This window comes from Ylistrum balloti, unplaced genomic scaffold (genome assembly GCF_031769215.1).
Source record: "Ylistrum balloti isolate Yb309-2 unplaced genomic scaffold, AGI_CSIRO_Ybal_v1 Utg371118, whole genome shotgun sequence".
Lineage (NCBI taxonomy): Eukaryota > Metazoa > Mollusca > Bivalvia > Pectinida > Pectinidae > Ylistrum > Ylistrum balloti.
The window spans coordinates 89,382-107,559 of NW_026782614.1; the positions used below are offsets into that span (position 1 = coordinate 89,382).

At 37.4% G+C, this 18,178-nt stretch overlaps 1 protein-coding gene across 1 annotated transcript in view; it reads right to left on the reverse strand.

Moving 5' to 3' along the window:
* Positions 1–4,479: 4,479 nt before the first annotated feature.
* LOC132560815 (uncharacterized) overlaps positions 4,480–18,178 on the reverse strand; it is a 68,807-nt gene continuing 55,108 nt past the window's right edge. Inside the window, exon 8 of the mRNA XM_060225504.1 lies at positions 4,480–5,461. Within this exon, the coding sequence (XP_060081487.1) occupies positions 4,877–5,461 (585 nt within the window). The 3' untranslated portion in view covers positions 4,480–4,876. The remainder of the gene's footprint in view (positions 5,462–18,178) is intronic.

Below are 18,178 nucleotides of genomic sequence, written 5' to 3' on the forward strand. Positions count from 1 at the left end.
ATTAATTCTTTTCACTTTAAATGAGTGAAGGAAAAGAAGTGAAAAACTTCAGGATAAAGATATTACTGAATAAAGCGCATCATTATCATAAACTGCAATGTTTATACTTAAACATGAGATATACATAAACCATGATACATACATTCAGTGGAAGGGACTTTATACTATGATAAGACATCAAATTCTGATAGGTTGTGGAAGATGAAGGCTGATACTGGAAACGAAGTCCAGCTATTTCTGGAGAAATACTGGATGGATCTCTCTAATTTCCTTAGTAGGTTCTGCTTTGTCCCTAGTTGTGCCCATTTGATTTTGGGACTGATCAGAAAAACAAAATGGACAGCAGGTGGCCATCCAGGTTTTTGACTTTTCCCTTAATTCCTAGGTGTGTCGGTTTGATTTTGGTACTGATAGGAAAAGACAATGGCCTCAAGGTGGCCATCTTGGATTTTGACTTTGAAAGTTTGTTATCGATATTTCTTGTAAAATACTGAATAGACGAGGATTTGGCCTACTAATAGTTGTTATCCCTTTTTCTTAAGAAGTACTGAATGTATCTCTCTAAAATTTCTTACGTATGTTTCCTTTGGTCTCTTCTTGTGTCCCTTTTTCTAGGACTGATCAGAACAAAAACTTGGATTTGGCAGGTAAAGATTATCATCGCTATTTCTGCAAAGGAATGTTCAAATTTCTTACCATTAAAAGCAAACACAGAGAAATGATCCAACTTTCAAAGAGCCAATAAAGATCAAACAAAGGTGGATGTCAAGATCCCTCTGGGATCTCTTGCTGGTATATAAAATCTGTCTGTCTGATGATTTCCACTAATTCAAAATAAAATCCTTTGAAGTCTTTCATTAATTAATAATCAAATTGTTGTCCCTTAGATGACTTCCCTTGATTGATCATAAAATCCATGTCTGCACTGGGATTTCCTATCTAGTTTCCCCCCGTTTGACAAAGAGATCGACTTCTTGGAGTTGTATCCCTTTGACCACAGGAATGCCTATCTGTCACTTTGTCCCTCTTACAATGGGATTGACTGCATGGAGTTATGTCCTCTCATGGGAATGACCATATGGAGCTTTCCATCTCACCATCAGAAATCTTGTCCTTTTCAACATGGGATTGATCGACTGGTGAGTTTTAACTTTAACTTACCAGTTTGGAGTCATGTCCCCTGACCATGGAATTGACCAACTAGAGTTCTGTCCTTCATGCAAAGAGATTGACCATATGGTGTTTTGTTTTTTTTAATTGCAACATGTATAAAAAAATCACTCAAAAACAATTGTAATTTTTTTTTTTTTTTTTTTTGTAAAATCTTTATGCAGAAGTAATGGTATATAAAATCTGAATAAAACAGACAGGTAGTCATGATGAGAGAGAAACAGACGGGTAGTCATGATGAGAGAGAACTCTGACTCGTAGCTTTTAACACTGAGACAGTTGACTCATAGCCTCGAACACCCAAGACAGTTGACTCGTAGCCTTGAACACCCACGACAGTTGACTCGTAGCCTCGAACACCCAAGACATTTGACTCATAGCCTCTAACTCCCGAGACAGTTGACTCGTAGCCTCTATCACCTGAGACAGTTTACTCATAGACTCTAACACCTGAGACAGTTGACTCGGAGCCTGGAACACCGCGACTTTTGACTCATAGCCTCTAACTCCCAAGACAGTTGACTCCTAGCCTCTAACACCTGAGACAGTTGACTCAGAGCCTGGAACATCGCGACTTTTGACTCCTAGCCTCTAACACCTGAGATAGTTGACTCATAGCCTCTAACTCCCAAGACAGTTGACTCATAGCCTCTAACTCCCAAGACAGTTGATTCATAGCCTCTAACACCTGAGATAGTGGTTATATTATAAATTGTTATATCTGTCACCTTACTTTTACCACTGTCATATATGAAGGTGTTTTACAGATGGTAACCTTTATACAGATCCCATTATAGTTCTACAGAGACTACAGTGCTTTCCTTGGAGGGAACTTAGCAGTAAAGGGTGAGAATATGTCAGGAATAAGTGAGGGAACCCTGGTAGATTGAGGACTAGACGAATGATTTATCAGGATGAGTACAGCTCAATGAAATGTTTTTAAAATAGCGGTACAACTCTATATATTATATAGTCTCAGATCTGATCATTGAAATGAAGATTCAAGAGACACCTTTTTCTCTGAACTGAGGCAACATATTACAATCCTTCATGAACAAGCAAAAAGACAGTCAACATCTGTATCACCAGATCTGGGTTATCACTTATACTATAGTAAAGACTGCATCTGTACACTGAATGTAGTTCTACTGCTTTAGGAATACAACATACACAGGACATGGACTCATCCTAATGTGTAATGAAACTCTAAACTGTACACAACACCTACTCAAAAACAAGGTATTTTATCAAATACTAAAACTGAACTAAAACGACAGTATAACTAAATTTGATGGTTATTACTCACACAGAGATGATACAAGGATCCACACAACTAATCTCCTGTTCTACAAATGAGTGATCACAAATATACAATTATCATAAATACTATCCAGCCTACCAAACATGCATTTAACCAAAACCTCAGACAACAGTCCAGGTAGTGACATACTTCTGCATTATTTGATGATGTTCCTTAGATGCTGAAGACAGGATGACTTGTATAAGGAAAATGATTCTAACAAGGGAGATAACTCTAAGAAGACCAGTAGCAAACAACTCAAATTCATAAATCATTCCTTGAATTGCACATGTTTAGAAGAAAATTCATAAAGGAACCATTTTACGTAAATCACAGTGCTTAATTAACAGATGGCGTGGAAGTACACACATCATGCTTAATTAACAGATGGCGTGGAAGTACACACATCATGCTTAATTAACAGATGGCGTGGAAGTACACACATCATGCTTAATTAACAGATGGCGTGGAAGTACACACATCATGCTTAATTAACAGATGGCGTGGAAGTACACACATCATGCTTAATTAACAGATGGCGTGGAAGTACACACATCATGCTTAATTAATAGATGGCGTGGAAGTACACACATCATGCTTAATTAACAGATGGCGTGGAAGTACACACATCATGCTTAATTAACAGATGGCGTGGAAGTACACACATCATGCTTAATTAACAGATGGCGTGGAAGTACACACATCATGTGGAGCTAACAGATGGTGGAAGTACACACATCATGTTTAGCTAACAGATGGCGTGGAAGTACACATGTGATATGAGTGGGTTGGTGAGGCTTGGTATAGAGTGTTAAATAGTCTCCGTCAGTCAACTGACAGAGCATGCTTTTTGGCTCAGCTGGTATAGCCCGTTGATTTTCGTGCCAGAGACGTGGTTTGATTCCTGGTTGGGGCACTTGTCAAGAATGTGCATTTCACCTGTCCTTTCACACACACACCAGCTTTGAGTTGATAAAGTTCACTGAAGAATCACAATTTGAAAATGCAAGAGTAACGTTTCTAATGAATATTCCTTGCGAGAAATGTCATTTGATTACAGAGTACTGTCCAAATAGTACAAATTAATGCACTAAGCAGATGATAAGCTAAATAAAAAGATTAGTAAAACTCCGTAAAATATTAAAACAATATGGTAAAAAAATCTCCACCATGTAAAGATACATAGTGAAATAAAGAAGCATGTTACCTCCACAAAAATTATCAACAGATTCTAAAAAAAGTGTTTTTAACAGTGTATCAATGCAATGGTTTCAATGTAAACATAACGTCTCTTGCACTTGGACAGACATACAAAGCCATGTATGCAGTCAAATAATACACAAATATCACAGAGTACAGGGAGATCCCTCATCTATAAGTCATTCTATAAAAGTCATGTACAACTTTCACAGACATCAAAGGTGGATTACATAATCTGTTCCACATTCCATGTCTAGGAATGTGGATTACATAATCTGTTCCACATTCCATGTCTAGGAATGTGGATTACATAATCTGTTTTACATTCTATGTCTATGAATGTGGATTACATAATCTGTCTTACATTCTATGTCTAGGAACGTGAATTACATAATCTGTTCCACATTCCATGTCTATGAACGTGGATTACATAATCTGTTCCACATTCCATGTCTAGGAACGTGAATTACATAATCTGTTCCACATTCCATGTCTAGGAACGTGGATTACATAATCTGTTCCACATTCCATGTCTAGGAACGTGAATTACATAATCTGTTCCACATTCCATGTCTAGGAACGTGGATTACATAATCTGTTCCACATTCCATGTCTAGGAATGTGGATTACATAATCTGTTCCACATTCCATGTCTAGGAACGTGAATTACATAATCTGTTCCACATTCCATGTCTAGGAACGTGGATTACATAATCTGTTTTACATTCCATGTCTAGGAATGTGGATTACATAATCAGTTTTACATTCCATGTCTAGGAATGTGGATTATCCAGATTCCACTGGACCTTTTTACCTGTCCTAACATTTAAAATATCAATTTATTACATAGAATCATCACAGATGTGACATGTATGTCTTTTCCTGCTCCAAAGGACTGACATAAAGGACCACATCACTCTGTAAGTTGTTGAAGGAATGAAAAACATTTTTTACCTGACAAACTTACATTAACAGATGTATAAATACAAAAGATTACCTAGCTTTTTGGCTGTTAACACTATATGTGTGGTATCTAGTATCTAATGCATCTTTTACAATTAAATTATCAAACAATAAAAACGGATACCAAAAGTGATTACGGTGTTAATAAGCAGTAAATGTATAAACTTGATAACTGTAGCTACAGGCTGTCACTGATATCAACAGATTTACATCATCATCCCCATATGTTCATATCTAGAATTCCTAGGAGGTATTCAGACGCTGGAGCTCATTGCGAATGGCTTGCAGGTACCTTCCTTCACTTTCTTGTTGAATATTTTCATCATTACTCTCTCTCTTTTCTGCATTGTCCTTTTCCTCGGGGACATCTTTCCTGCTTGTATCAAAGAAATCTCCATTGTCTGCCTGAGAGCTGTTTCTCCGTGAAGACTGATGTGACACTCGTCCATCAGTCAGTATCTGGTTGAGGGCTGAGGTGTTTGAACCAAACTTATCCTTATCATCATTCATTTGCGATAGATACCCATCATTTGTTTGGGTAGTGTCACCCACATCAGGCTTTTTCTCATTATCTAAAACTCCATTAGTTACTGATACTAAATGTTTGTGTGTATTTCCAGCCAATGGAAATGCATCGTTGAGTAATTGTTTCATCTGCTTGGTGTCTTTGCTGGCCATTTTCTGTTCATCAAATCTGTCATGTAGAAGAGCTCGATTCACTACCTGTTGTGCATGTTGTTTTATTTTCTGTTCCTCAAGGAATCGATGGCGTTGTTCTCGTTGTTGAAGCATCAGATGTTGCTGTCTGTTAAGCATTTCAATGAGGTCCTGAAACAACAATAGTTTTATTACATTTAACAACAACGCTATGTTGATGATACTCTTCATACTGACAATATCTTAGACAAACACTTTTTGAGTGTATTTGGTTCTCATACTGGTATTTTTACATGACAAATCAAGGAAAACAAAGGTAACTCCAGGTAAGTCATTTATCTACACAGGTAAGTCATTTATCTACACAGGTAAGTCATTTATCTACACAGGTAAGTCATTTATCTACAGGTAAGTCATTTATCTACACAGGTAAGTCATTTATCTACAGGTAAGTCATTTATCTACAGGTAAGTCATTTATCTACACAGGTAAGTCATTTATCTACACAGGTAAGTCATTTATCTACAGGTAAGTCATTTATCTACACAGGTAAGTCATTTATCTACACAGGTAAGTCATTTATCTACACAGGTAAGTCATTTATCTACAGGTAAGTCATTTATCTACACAGGTAAGTCATTTATCTACAGGTAAGTCATTTATCTACAGGTAAGTCATTTATCTACAGGTAAGTCATTTATCTACAGATCAGTCATTTTTCTACACAGGTAAGTCATTTATTTACACAGGTAAGTCATTTATCTACAGGTAAGTCATTTATCTACACAGGTAAGTCATTTATCTACAGGTAAGTCATTTATCTACACAGGTAAGTCATTTATCTACAGGTAAGTCATTTATCTACACAGGTAAGTCATTTATCTACAGGTAAGTCATTTATCTACAGGTAAGTCATTTTTCTACAGGTAAGTCCTTTATCTACAGATCAGTCATTTATCTGCACAGGTAAGTCATTTATCATCAAGTAAATCGTTTGCATATAGGTAAGTAAGTTGTTTATAGATTAATCATTCATCTACAGTTTTTAACCTATTTGAGGTAAACATTATTATCAATAAATAATAAACATATAGACAAAATCTTAAGATCCATGAGGTTAAAAAACATACTGTAGGTTTTAACTTTTTATCTCTGGTGAGAACACATTCAATTGATACTGTAGAATTTATTTTCATTTTCTGATAATCATGCACTATAACTAGCAGTTAAGACAGACATGCCAATCACACACAGGGGCAGGGTATCAAAACATAAAACAACCACTTGGGCAGGTTATCAAAATACATATAAACAACTCACTTGGGCAGATTATCAAAATATATCAAAACAACCCACTTGGGCAGGTTATCAAAATATATAAAACAACCCACTGGGGCAGGTTATCAAAATATATATAAACAACTCACTTGGGCAGGTTATCAAAATATATATAAACAACTCACTTGGGCAGGTTATCAAAATATATATAAACAACTCACTTGGGCAGGTTATCAAAATATATATAAACAACTCACTTGGGCAGGTTATCAAAATATATATAAACAACTCACTTGGGCAGGTTATCAAAATATATATAAACAACTCACTTGGGCAGGTTATCAAAATATATAAAACAACCCACAGGGGCAGGGTATCAAAACATAAAACAACCCACTGGGGCAGGTTATCAAAACATAAAACAACCCACTGGGGCAGGTTATCAAAACATAAAACAACCCACTGGGGCAGGTTATCAAAATATATCAAAACAACCCACTTGGGCAGGTTATCAAAATATATATAAACAACTCACTTGGGCAGGTTATCAAAATATATAAAACAACCCACTGGGGCAGGTTATCAAAATATATCAAAACAACCCACTTGGCAGGTTATCAAAATATATATAAACAACTCACTTGGGCAGGTTATCAAAATATATAAAACAACCCACTGGGGCAGGTTATCAAAATATATAGAAACAACTCACTTGGGCAGGTTATCAAAATATATATAAACAACTCACTTGGGCAGGTTATCAAAATATATATAAACAACTCACTTGGGCAGGTTATCAAAATATATAAAACAATCCACAGGGGCAGGGTATCAAAATATATAAAACAACCCACAGGGGCAGGGTATCAAAACATAAAACAACCCAATGGGGCAGGTTATCAAAATATATATAAACAACCCACTGGGGCAGGTTATCAAAATATATATAAACAACTCACTTGGGCAGGTTATCAAAATATATAAAACAACCCACTGGGGCAGGTTATCAAAATATATATAAACAACTCACTTGGGCAGGTTATCAAAATATATAAAACAACCCACTGGGGCAGGGTATCAAAACATAAAACAACCCACTGGGGCAGGTTATCAAAGCATTAAACAACCCACTGGGGCAGGTTATCAAAATATATAAAAACAACCCACTGGGGCAGGTTATCAAAATATATCAAAACAACCCACTGGGGCAGGTTATCAAAATATATCAAAACAACCCACTGGGGCAGGTTATCAAAATATATAAAACAACCCACTGGGGCAGGTTATCAAAATATATCAAAACAACCCACTGGGGCAGGTTATCAAAATATATCAAAACAACCCACTGGGGCAGGTTATCAAAATATATAAAAACAACCCACTGGGGCAGGTCATCAAAATATGTAGAAACAACCCACTGGGGCAGTTTATCAAAATATATAAAACAACCCACTGGGGCAGGTTATCAAAATATATCAAAACAACCCACTGGGGCAGGTTATCAAAATATATAAAAACAACCCACTGGGGCAGGTTATCAAAATATATATAAACAACTCACTGGGGCAGGTTATCAAAATATATCAAAACAACCCACTGGGGCAGGTTATCAAAATATATAAAAACAACCCACTGGGGCAGGTTATCAAAATATGTAGAAACAACCCACTGGGGCAGGTTATCAAAGCATTAAACAACCCACTGGGGCAGGTTATCAAAATATGTAGAAACAACCCACTGGGGCAGGTTATCAAAATATATAAAAACAACCCACTGGGGCAGGTTATCAAAATATGTAGAAACAACCCACTGGGGCAGGTTATCAAAGCATTAAACAACCCACTGGGGCAGGTTATCAAAATATATTAAAACAACCCACTGGGGCAGGTTATCAAAATATGTAGAAACAACCCACTGGGGCAGGTTATCAAAATATGTAGAAACAACCCACTGGGGCAGGTTATCAAAATATGTAGAAACAACCCACTGGGGCAGGTTATCAAAATATGTAGAAACAACCCACTGGGGCAGGTTATCAAAATATATCAAAACAACCTACTGGGGCAGGTTATCAAAATATGTAGAAACAACCCACTGGGGCAGGTTATCAAAATATATCAAAACAACCTACTGGGGCAGGTTATCAAATTATGTAGAAACAACCCACTGGGGCAGGTTATCAAAATATGTAGAAACAACCTACTGGGGCAGGTTATCAAAATATGTAGAAACAACCCACAGGGGCAGATTATCAAAATATATATAACAACTCACTGGGGCAGGTTATCAAAATAAATAACAAGAGGCCCATGGGCCTTAACGGTCATCTGACAAAAAGTAAGCCAAACTCTAACAACAGTGAGTCTGCTGTTAAAACAGTGGGCTTTATTCATTTGAATAAACTTGGTAGCCCTTCCTCCCAGCATCCTACAAGCCCAATATCAGCACTCTGAGCCTTTTGGTTACTGAGAAGAAGTTGTTTACAGATTTTAACATATTTGAACCCTGTGATCTTGAAAGTGGGTCAAGGTCATTCACTTGAACACATTTGGAAACACTTCCTCAAAGCATCCTACAGGCCCAATATCAGCACTCTAATCATTTTGGTTATTGAGAAGTCATTTGCATATTTTAACATATTTAACCCCTGTGGCCTTGAAAGTGGGTCAAGGTCATTCATTTGAACAAATTTGGTAGCATGTCATCCCAGCATCCTACAGGTCCATTATCAGCACTCTTGGAGTTTTGCTTATTGAAGAGAAGTTGTTTGTATATTTTAACATATTTGACCCCTGTGACCTAGAAAGTGGGTCGAGGTAATTCATTTGAACAAACTATTTAGCCCTTCCTCCAAGCATCATACAGGCCCAATATCAGCACTCTTGGAGTTTTGTTTATTGAGAAGAAGTTGTTTGTATATTTTAACATATTTGACCCCTGTGACCTTGAAAGTTGGTCAAGGTCATTCATTTGAACAAACTTTGTAGGGCTCCATGCCAGCATGCTATGGGCCAAGTATTAGCCCCCTAGGCCTTCTAGTATTTGGGAAGAAGTTTTTTGAATGAAAAGTACGGACGACGCACAGCGGACAGCGGACGACAACGGACGAAGCACGATGGCTATAAAACAACCCACTGGGGCAGGGTATCAAAATATATCAAAACAACCCACTGGGGCAGGTTATCAAAATATATATAAACAACCCACTGGGGCAGGTTATCAAAATATATAAAAAAAACAACCCACTGGGGCTGGAAATCAAAATATATATAAACAACCCACTGGGGCAGGTTATCAAAATATATCAAAACAACCCACTGGGGCAGGTTATCAAAATATATAAAAACAACCCACTGGGGCAGGTTATCAAAATACATCAAAACAACCCACTGGTGCAGGTTATCAAAATATATCAAAACAACCCACTGGGGCAGGTTATCAAAATATATATAAACAACCCACTGGGGCAGGTTATCAAAATATGTAGAAACAACACACTGGGGCAGGTTATCAAAATATATCAAGACAACCCACTGGGGCAGGTTATCAAAATATATCAAAACAACCCACTGGGGCAGGTTATCAAAATATATAAAAACAACCCACTGGGGCAGGTTATCAAAATATGTAGAAACAACCCACTGGGGCAGGTTATCAAAATATATCAAAACAACCCACTGGGGCAGGTTATCAAAATATGTAGAAACAACCCACAGGGGCAGGTTATCAAAATATATCAAAACAACCCACTGGGGCAGGTTATCAAAATATATCAAAACAACCCACTGGGGCAGGTTATCAAAATATGTAGAAACAACCCACTGGGGCAGGTTATCAAAATATATCAAAACAACCCACTGGGGCAGGTTATCAAAACATATAAAAACAACCCCCTGGGGCAGGTTATCAAAATATATATAAACAACCCACTGGGGCAGGTTATCAAAATATATCAAAACAACCCACTGGGGCAGGTTATCAAAACATATAAAAACAAACCACTGGGGCAGGTTATCAAAATATATATAAACAACCCACTGGGGCAGGTTATCAAAATATATCAAAACAACCCACTGGGGCAGGTTATCAAAATATGTAGAAACAACACACTGGGGCAGGTTATCAAAATATATCAAAACAACCCACTGGGGCAGGTTATCAAAATATATCAAAACAACCCACTGGGGCAGGTTATCAAAATATGTAGAAACAACACACTGGGGCAGGTTATCAAAATATATCAAAACAACCCACTGGGGCAGGTTATCAAAATATGTAGAAACAACACACTGGGGCAGGTTATCAAAATATATCAAAACAACCCACTGGGGCAGGTTATCAAAACATATAAAAACAACCCACTGGGGCAGGTTATCAAAATATATAAAAAAAACAACCCACTGGGGCTGGAAATCAAAATATATATAAACAACCCACTGGGGCAGGTTATCAAAATATATCAAAACAACCCACTGGGGCAGGTTATCAAAATATATAAAAACAACCCACTGGGGCAGGTTATCAAAATATATAAAACAACCCACTGGGGCAGGTTATCAAAATATATCAAAACAACCCACTGGGGCAGGTTATCAAAATATGTAGAAACAACCCACTGGGGCAGGTTATCAAAATATATCAAAACAACCCACTGGGGCAGGTTATCAAAATATATCAAAACAACCCACTGGGGCAGGTTATCAAAATATATCAAAACAACCTACTGGGGCAGGTTATCAAAATATGTAGAAACAACCCACTGGGGCAGGTTATCAAAGCATTAAACAACCCACTGGGGCAGGTTATCAAAATATGTAGAAACAACCCACTGGGGCAGGTTATCAAAATATGTAGAAACAACCCACTGGGGCAGGTTATCAAAGCATTAAACAACCCACTGGGGCAGGTTATCAAAATATGTAGAAACAACCCACTGGGGCAGGTTATCAAAATATGTAGTTTAAGGTAACTTTCTCTGAAATAATGACAAGTGTAAGAGTGACATGCTCAAGAGACTAGACAACATGCAGAGTAATCATGATACTGAATTTAGTTAAAGAAAATCACAATAACTTAATCAAAATCAATATCATACATTTCACCACTGTCAAACACACAGAATATTCTATACTGCTACATATCACAGTTCACCACTGTCAAACACACAGAATATTCTATACTGCTACATATCACATTTCACCACTGTCAAACACACAGAATATTCTATACTGCTACATATCACAGTTCACCACTGTTAAACACACAGAATATTCTATACTTTCTACATATTACAGATCACCACTGTTAAACACACAGAATATTCTATACTGCTACATATCACATTTCACCACTGTCAAACACACAGAATATTCTATACTGCTACATATCACAGTTCACCACTGTTAAACACACAGAATATTCTATACTGCTACATATCACAGTTCACCACTGTTAAACACACAGAATATTCTATACTGCTACATATCACAGTTCACCACTGTTAAACACACAGAATATTCTATACTGCTACATATCACAGTTCACCACTGTTAAACACACAGAATATTCTATACTGCTACATATCACAGTTCACCACTGTTAAACACACAGAATATTCTATACTGACTACATATCACATTTCACCACTGTTAAACACACAGAATATTCTATACTGCTACATATCACAGTTCACCACTGTTAAACACACAGAATATTCTATACTGCTACATATCACAGTTCACCACTGTTAAACACACAGAATATTCTATACTGCTACATATCACAGTTCACCACTGTTAAACACACAGAATATTCTATACTGCTACATATCACATTTCACCACTGTCAAACACACAGAATATTCTATACTGACTACATATTACAGATCACCACTGTTAAACACACAGAATATTCTATACTGCTACATATCACAGTTCACCACTGTTAAACACACAGAATATTCTATACTGCTACATATCACAGTTCACCACTGTTAAACACACAGAATATTCTATACTGACTACATATCACATTTCACCACTGTTAAACACACAGAATATTCTATACTGCTACATATCACAGTTCACCACTGTTAAACACACAGAATATTCTATACTGACTACATATCACAGTTCACCACTGTTAAACACACAGAATATTCTATACTGCTACATATCACATTTCACCACTGTCAAACACACAGAATATTCTATACTGACTACATATTACAGATCACCACTGTTAAACACACAGAATATTCTATACTGCTACATATCACAGTTCACCACTGTTAAACACACAGAATATTCTATACTGCTACATATTACAGTTCACCACTGTTAAACACACAGAATATTCTATACTGCTACATATTACAGTTCACCACTGTCAAACACACAGAATATTCTATAATGACTACATATCACAGTTCACCACTGTTAAACACACAGAATATTCTATACTGCTACATATCACATTTCACCACTGTCAAACACACTGAATTTTCTATACTGACTACATATTATATTTCACCACTGTCAAACACACAGAATATTCTATACTGACTACATATTATATTTCACCACTGTCAAACACACAGAATATTCTATACTGACTACATATTATATTTCACCACTGTCAAACACACAGAATATTCTATACTGACTACATATTACATTTCACCACTGTTAAACACACAGAATATTCTATACTGCTACATATCACATTTCACCACTGTTAAACACACAGAATATTCTATACTGCTACATATCACATTTCACCACTGTCAAACACACAGGATATTCTATACTGACTACATATTACAGTTCACCACTGTCAAACACACTGAATTTTCTATACTGCTAAACATCACATTTCATCACTGTCAATTTTCTATAGCCCAAATCATTTCCAAGCCTGTTGATTGGTCCTTGATGTTGCTGCATAGAAATAACTAACTTGCTGAGAAAATAACTGAAGAGTACAGGAGAAATAATGAAAAACGATTGTGAAGAGAAGCATGCAGAAACGTCCATAGAAAGAGAATCCCACCGTATATGGCAAAACATTCCCCCACTTATCTGTAAAATTCTCATATAACAAAGAAATCTTGATCTCAACTATAGGTTAGCTCAGCTCAGCACCTAAACAATACTTCTAACTCAGCACCAACCTAATAAATCTAGTTTCGCATCAACCCTGTAAATCTAGTTTAGCATCAACCCTGTAAATCCAGTTCATCACCAACCCTGTAAATCTAGTTTAGCATCAACCCTGTAAATCCAGTTCAGCACCAGCCCTGTAAATCTAGCTCAGCACCAACACTGTAAATCTAGTTCAGCACCAACCCTGTAAATCTAGTTCAGCACAAACCCTGTAAATCCAGTTCATCACAAACCCTGTAAATCCAGTTCATCACCAACCCAGTAAATCTAGTTCAGCACCAACCCTGTAAATCTAGTTCATCACCAACCCTATAAATCTAGTTCATCACCAACCCTGTAAATCTAGTTCAGCACCAACCCTATAAATCTAGTTCAGCACCAACCCTGTAAATCTAGTTCAGCACCAACCCTGTAAATCCAGTTCATCACCAACCCTGTAAATCTAGTTCATCACCAACCCTATAAATCTAGTTCATCACCAACCCTGTAAATCTAGTTCATCACCAACCCTATATTTCTAGCTCAGCACCAACCCAGTAAATCTAGTTCATCACCAACCCTATAAATCTAGTTCAGCACCAACCCTATAAATCTAGCTCAGCACCAACCCAGTAAATCTAGTTCATCACCAACCCTATAAATCTAGTTCATCACCAACCCTATAAATCTAGTTCAGCACCAACCCTGTAAATCTAGTTCAGCACAAACCCTGTAAATCCAGTTCATCACAAACCCTGTAAATCCAGTTCATCACCAACCCAGTAAATCTAGTTCAGCACCAACCCTGTAAATCTAGTTCATCACCAACCCTATAAATCTAGTTCATCACCAACCCTGTAAATCTAGTTCATCACCAACCCTATATTTCTAGCTCAGCACCAACCCAGTAAATCTAGTTCATCACCAACCCTATAAATCTAGTTCAGCACCAACCCTATAAATCTAGCTCAGCACCAACCCAGTAAATCTAGTTCATCACCAACCCTATAAATCTAGTTCATCACCAACCCTATAAATCTAGTTCATCACCAACCCTATAAATCTAGTTCAGCACCAACCCTATAAATCTAGCTCAGCACCAACCCAGTAAATCTAGTTCAGCACCAACCCTGTAAATCTAGTTCATCACAAACCCTGTAAATCTAGTTCATCACCAACCCTGTAAATCTAGTTCAGCACCAACCCTATAAATCTAGCTCAGCACCAACCCAGTAAATCTAGTTCATCACCAACCCTGTAAATCTAGTTCATCACCAACCCTGTAAATCTAGTTCATCACCAACCCTATTCTAGCTCAGCACCAGCCCTGTAAATCTAGCTCATCACCAACCCTGTAAATCTAGTTCATCACAAACCCTGTAAATCTAGTTCATCACAAACCCTGTAAATCTAGTTCATCACCAACCCAGTAAATCTAGTTCATCACCAACCCTGTAAATCTAGTTCATCACCAACCCTGTAAATCCAGTTCAGCACCAACCCTATAAATCTAGCTCAGCACCAACCCAGTAAATCTAGTTCAGCACCAACCCTGTAAATCTAGTTCATCACCAACCCTGTAAATCTAGTTCATCACCAACCCTGTAAATCTAGTTCATCACCAACCCTGTAAATCTAGTTCATCACCAACCCTGTAAATCCAGTTCAGCACCAGCCCTGTAAATCTAGCTCAGCACCAACACTGTAAATCTAGTTCATCACCAACCCAGTAAATCTAGTTCATCACCAACCCAGTAAATCTAGTTCAGCACCAACCCTATATTTCTAGCTCAGCACCAACCCAGTAAATCTAGTTCATCACCAACCCTATAAATCTAGTTCATCACCAACCCTATAAATCTAGTTCATCACCAACCCTATAAATCTAGTTCAGCACCAACCCTATAAATCTAGTTCATCACCAACCCAGTAAATCTAGTTCAGCACCAACCCTATAAATCTAGTTCAGCACCAACCCTGTAATCTAGTTCAGCACCAACCCTATAAATCTAGCTCAGCACCAACCCTGTAAATCTAGTTCAGCACCAACCCTGTAAATCTAGTTTTGCATCAATGTTGCTAATTTTGTTAGCACCACTCCTAACATTCTTGACCCACTAGAGGTCACTACTCTGTTGTCATATTCCTTTTTTTCAAGACTTTTCCTTTTGCCTGATATTCCTGTTTGAACTAAAGTTGATCAGATTTGATCTTTTTAAAATATGAACTTTTTGTTCCTGTTTAAGTTTCCATTTCATCAAGATGTCCTAGACTACGGCCATCCTTTCGTGGTTCTAAGAACAATACTTGGGAAGTTTTCAGAATCTAGAAAAGTTTACCAAGGTCAGAATGTGCCATATACAGTGGTGTGTTGATTACATGTACCTGTGTTGGGTGTTGAGGGGAACATATTGAGCCAACCGCAGTATGCTGTGGCCGTAGAGGTGAACGGTCAAGGACTGACCAATCATGAGAGCGGAGGTGAGGACAGAGGGTGGAGTTAAGGTATTCAGACACTCGGTCTGGACGCTGGTCAGTGCTGTCCAATGGAAGGAGTGGCTGAGTGAGGCTAGAGTCATGCTGGAGTGGACAAAGGCCAAATATATTATTGACAAAGTTCAGGGGTCATATTGGCTGATCGTGAACAATAATATTGAAAAAAGGTTGAAAGTATGACTGAGTGAAGAAAAGGTATATTTGACAGAGATCTAAGTTATTATAGACAGAGGTCAAACATAATACTGTCAGAGATCAAAGGTGAAATTAACAGAGGTCAAATATAATACTGTCAGAGATCAAAGGTGAAATTAACAGAGGTCAACTTTTTCATATATATATATTATGTTATATCTATTATTATAAAAAACCTACATAATATGTGTTCATTTTTACCACACTTGACGGGGGTAAACAATCACAATAACTTGTTACTTTAGGCATTTTATTGTCTGCAAGTTAAATGGTCATGTCTGATTATAGTAAATTCAAAAAGGGTTGAAACACTGCTGCCTGATCACAGTAAAAGCTAATGGGATGAAACACTGCTTCTGATCACAATAAACCAAGTATGATTGAATTGCTGTTGAAACACTGATCCCTGATCACAGTAAAACTATGCAGGGTTGAAACACTGCTATCTGATCGCAGTAAAACCAGACAGGGTTGAAACACTGCTATCTGATCGCAGTAAAACCAAACAAGGTTGAAACACTGATCCCTGATCACAGTAAAACCAGACAGGGTTGAAACACTGCTTCTGATTACAGTAAAACCATGCAGGGTTGAAACACTGCTATCTGATCAGAGTAAAACCATGCAGGGTTGAAACACTGCTATCTGATCACAGTAAAACCAGACAGGGTTGAAACACTGCTATCTGATCACAGTAAAACCAGACAGGGTTGAAACACTGCTATCTGATCACAGTAAAACCTGGCAGGATTGAAACACTGCTATCTGATCACAGTAAATCCATACAGGGTTGAAACACTGCTATCTGATCACAGTAAAACTAGACAGGGTTGAAACACTGCTATCTGATCACAGTAAAACCAGACAGGGTTGAAACACTGCTATCTGATCACAGTAAAACCTGGCAGGATTGAAACACTGCTATCTGATCACAGTAAAACCATACAGGGTTGAAACACTGCTATCTGATCACAGTAAAACCATGCAGGGTTGAAACACTGCTGTCTGATCACAGTAAAACCAGACAGGGTTGAAACACTGCTATCTGATCACAGTAAAACCAGACAGGGTTGAAACACTGCTGTCTGATCACAGTAAAACCAGACAGGGTTGAAACACTGCTATCTGATCACAGTAAAACCAGACAGGGTTGAAACACTGATCCCTGATCACAGTAAAACTATGCAGGGTTGAAACACTACTATCTGATCACAGTAAAACTATGCAGGGTTGAAACACTGCTGTCTGATCACAGTAAAACTATGCAGGGTTGAAACACTGCTGTCTGATCACAGATGAACCAGTTTTTAACTTAGCTTTTACTATGTAGTAAGTTTTAGGACAGGACACTGTGAAGGTGTGAAAACATCAAATTCAAAATCTAGAATGAATAATTCCCTTGTTATATAATGATATTTTTAAAAAAATATTTAACTTATGTGACCTTCACAATCAATCTAGGTCATTTATAGCAAACTTGATAGCAGCCAAGCAAGCAAGCTAAAAACACTAGCTGTTTCGTTATTTTCAATCAGTCCCAAAATGGACTCTTAATCCATGTACAAGGGTCCAAGAGGAACCCTGATACAAAATTTCAGAATGAAGAGTACAAGACTCAGAAACAGTGATAACAATAAACAGTAAACAAGCTGCTAATATAATTTATAGCTTCAAGCGACTCAATCTCATGAAGCTTACATTCAAAGTTGTCATCGGCACCAAATCTGCAACATTATTTAAAGAAAGTATAAAAAAAACCTGTGTATGTTTATAGTCA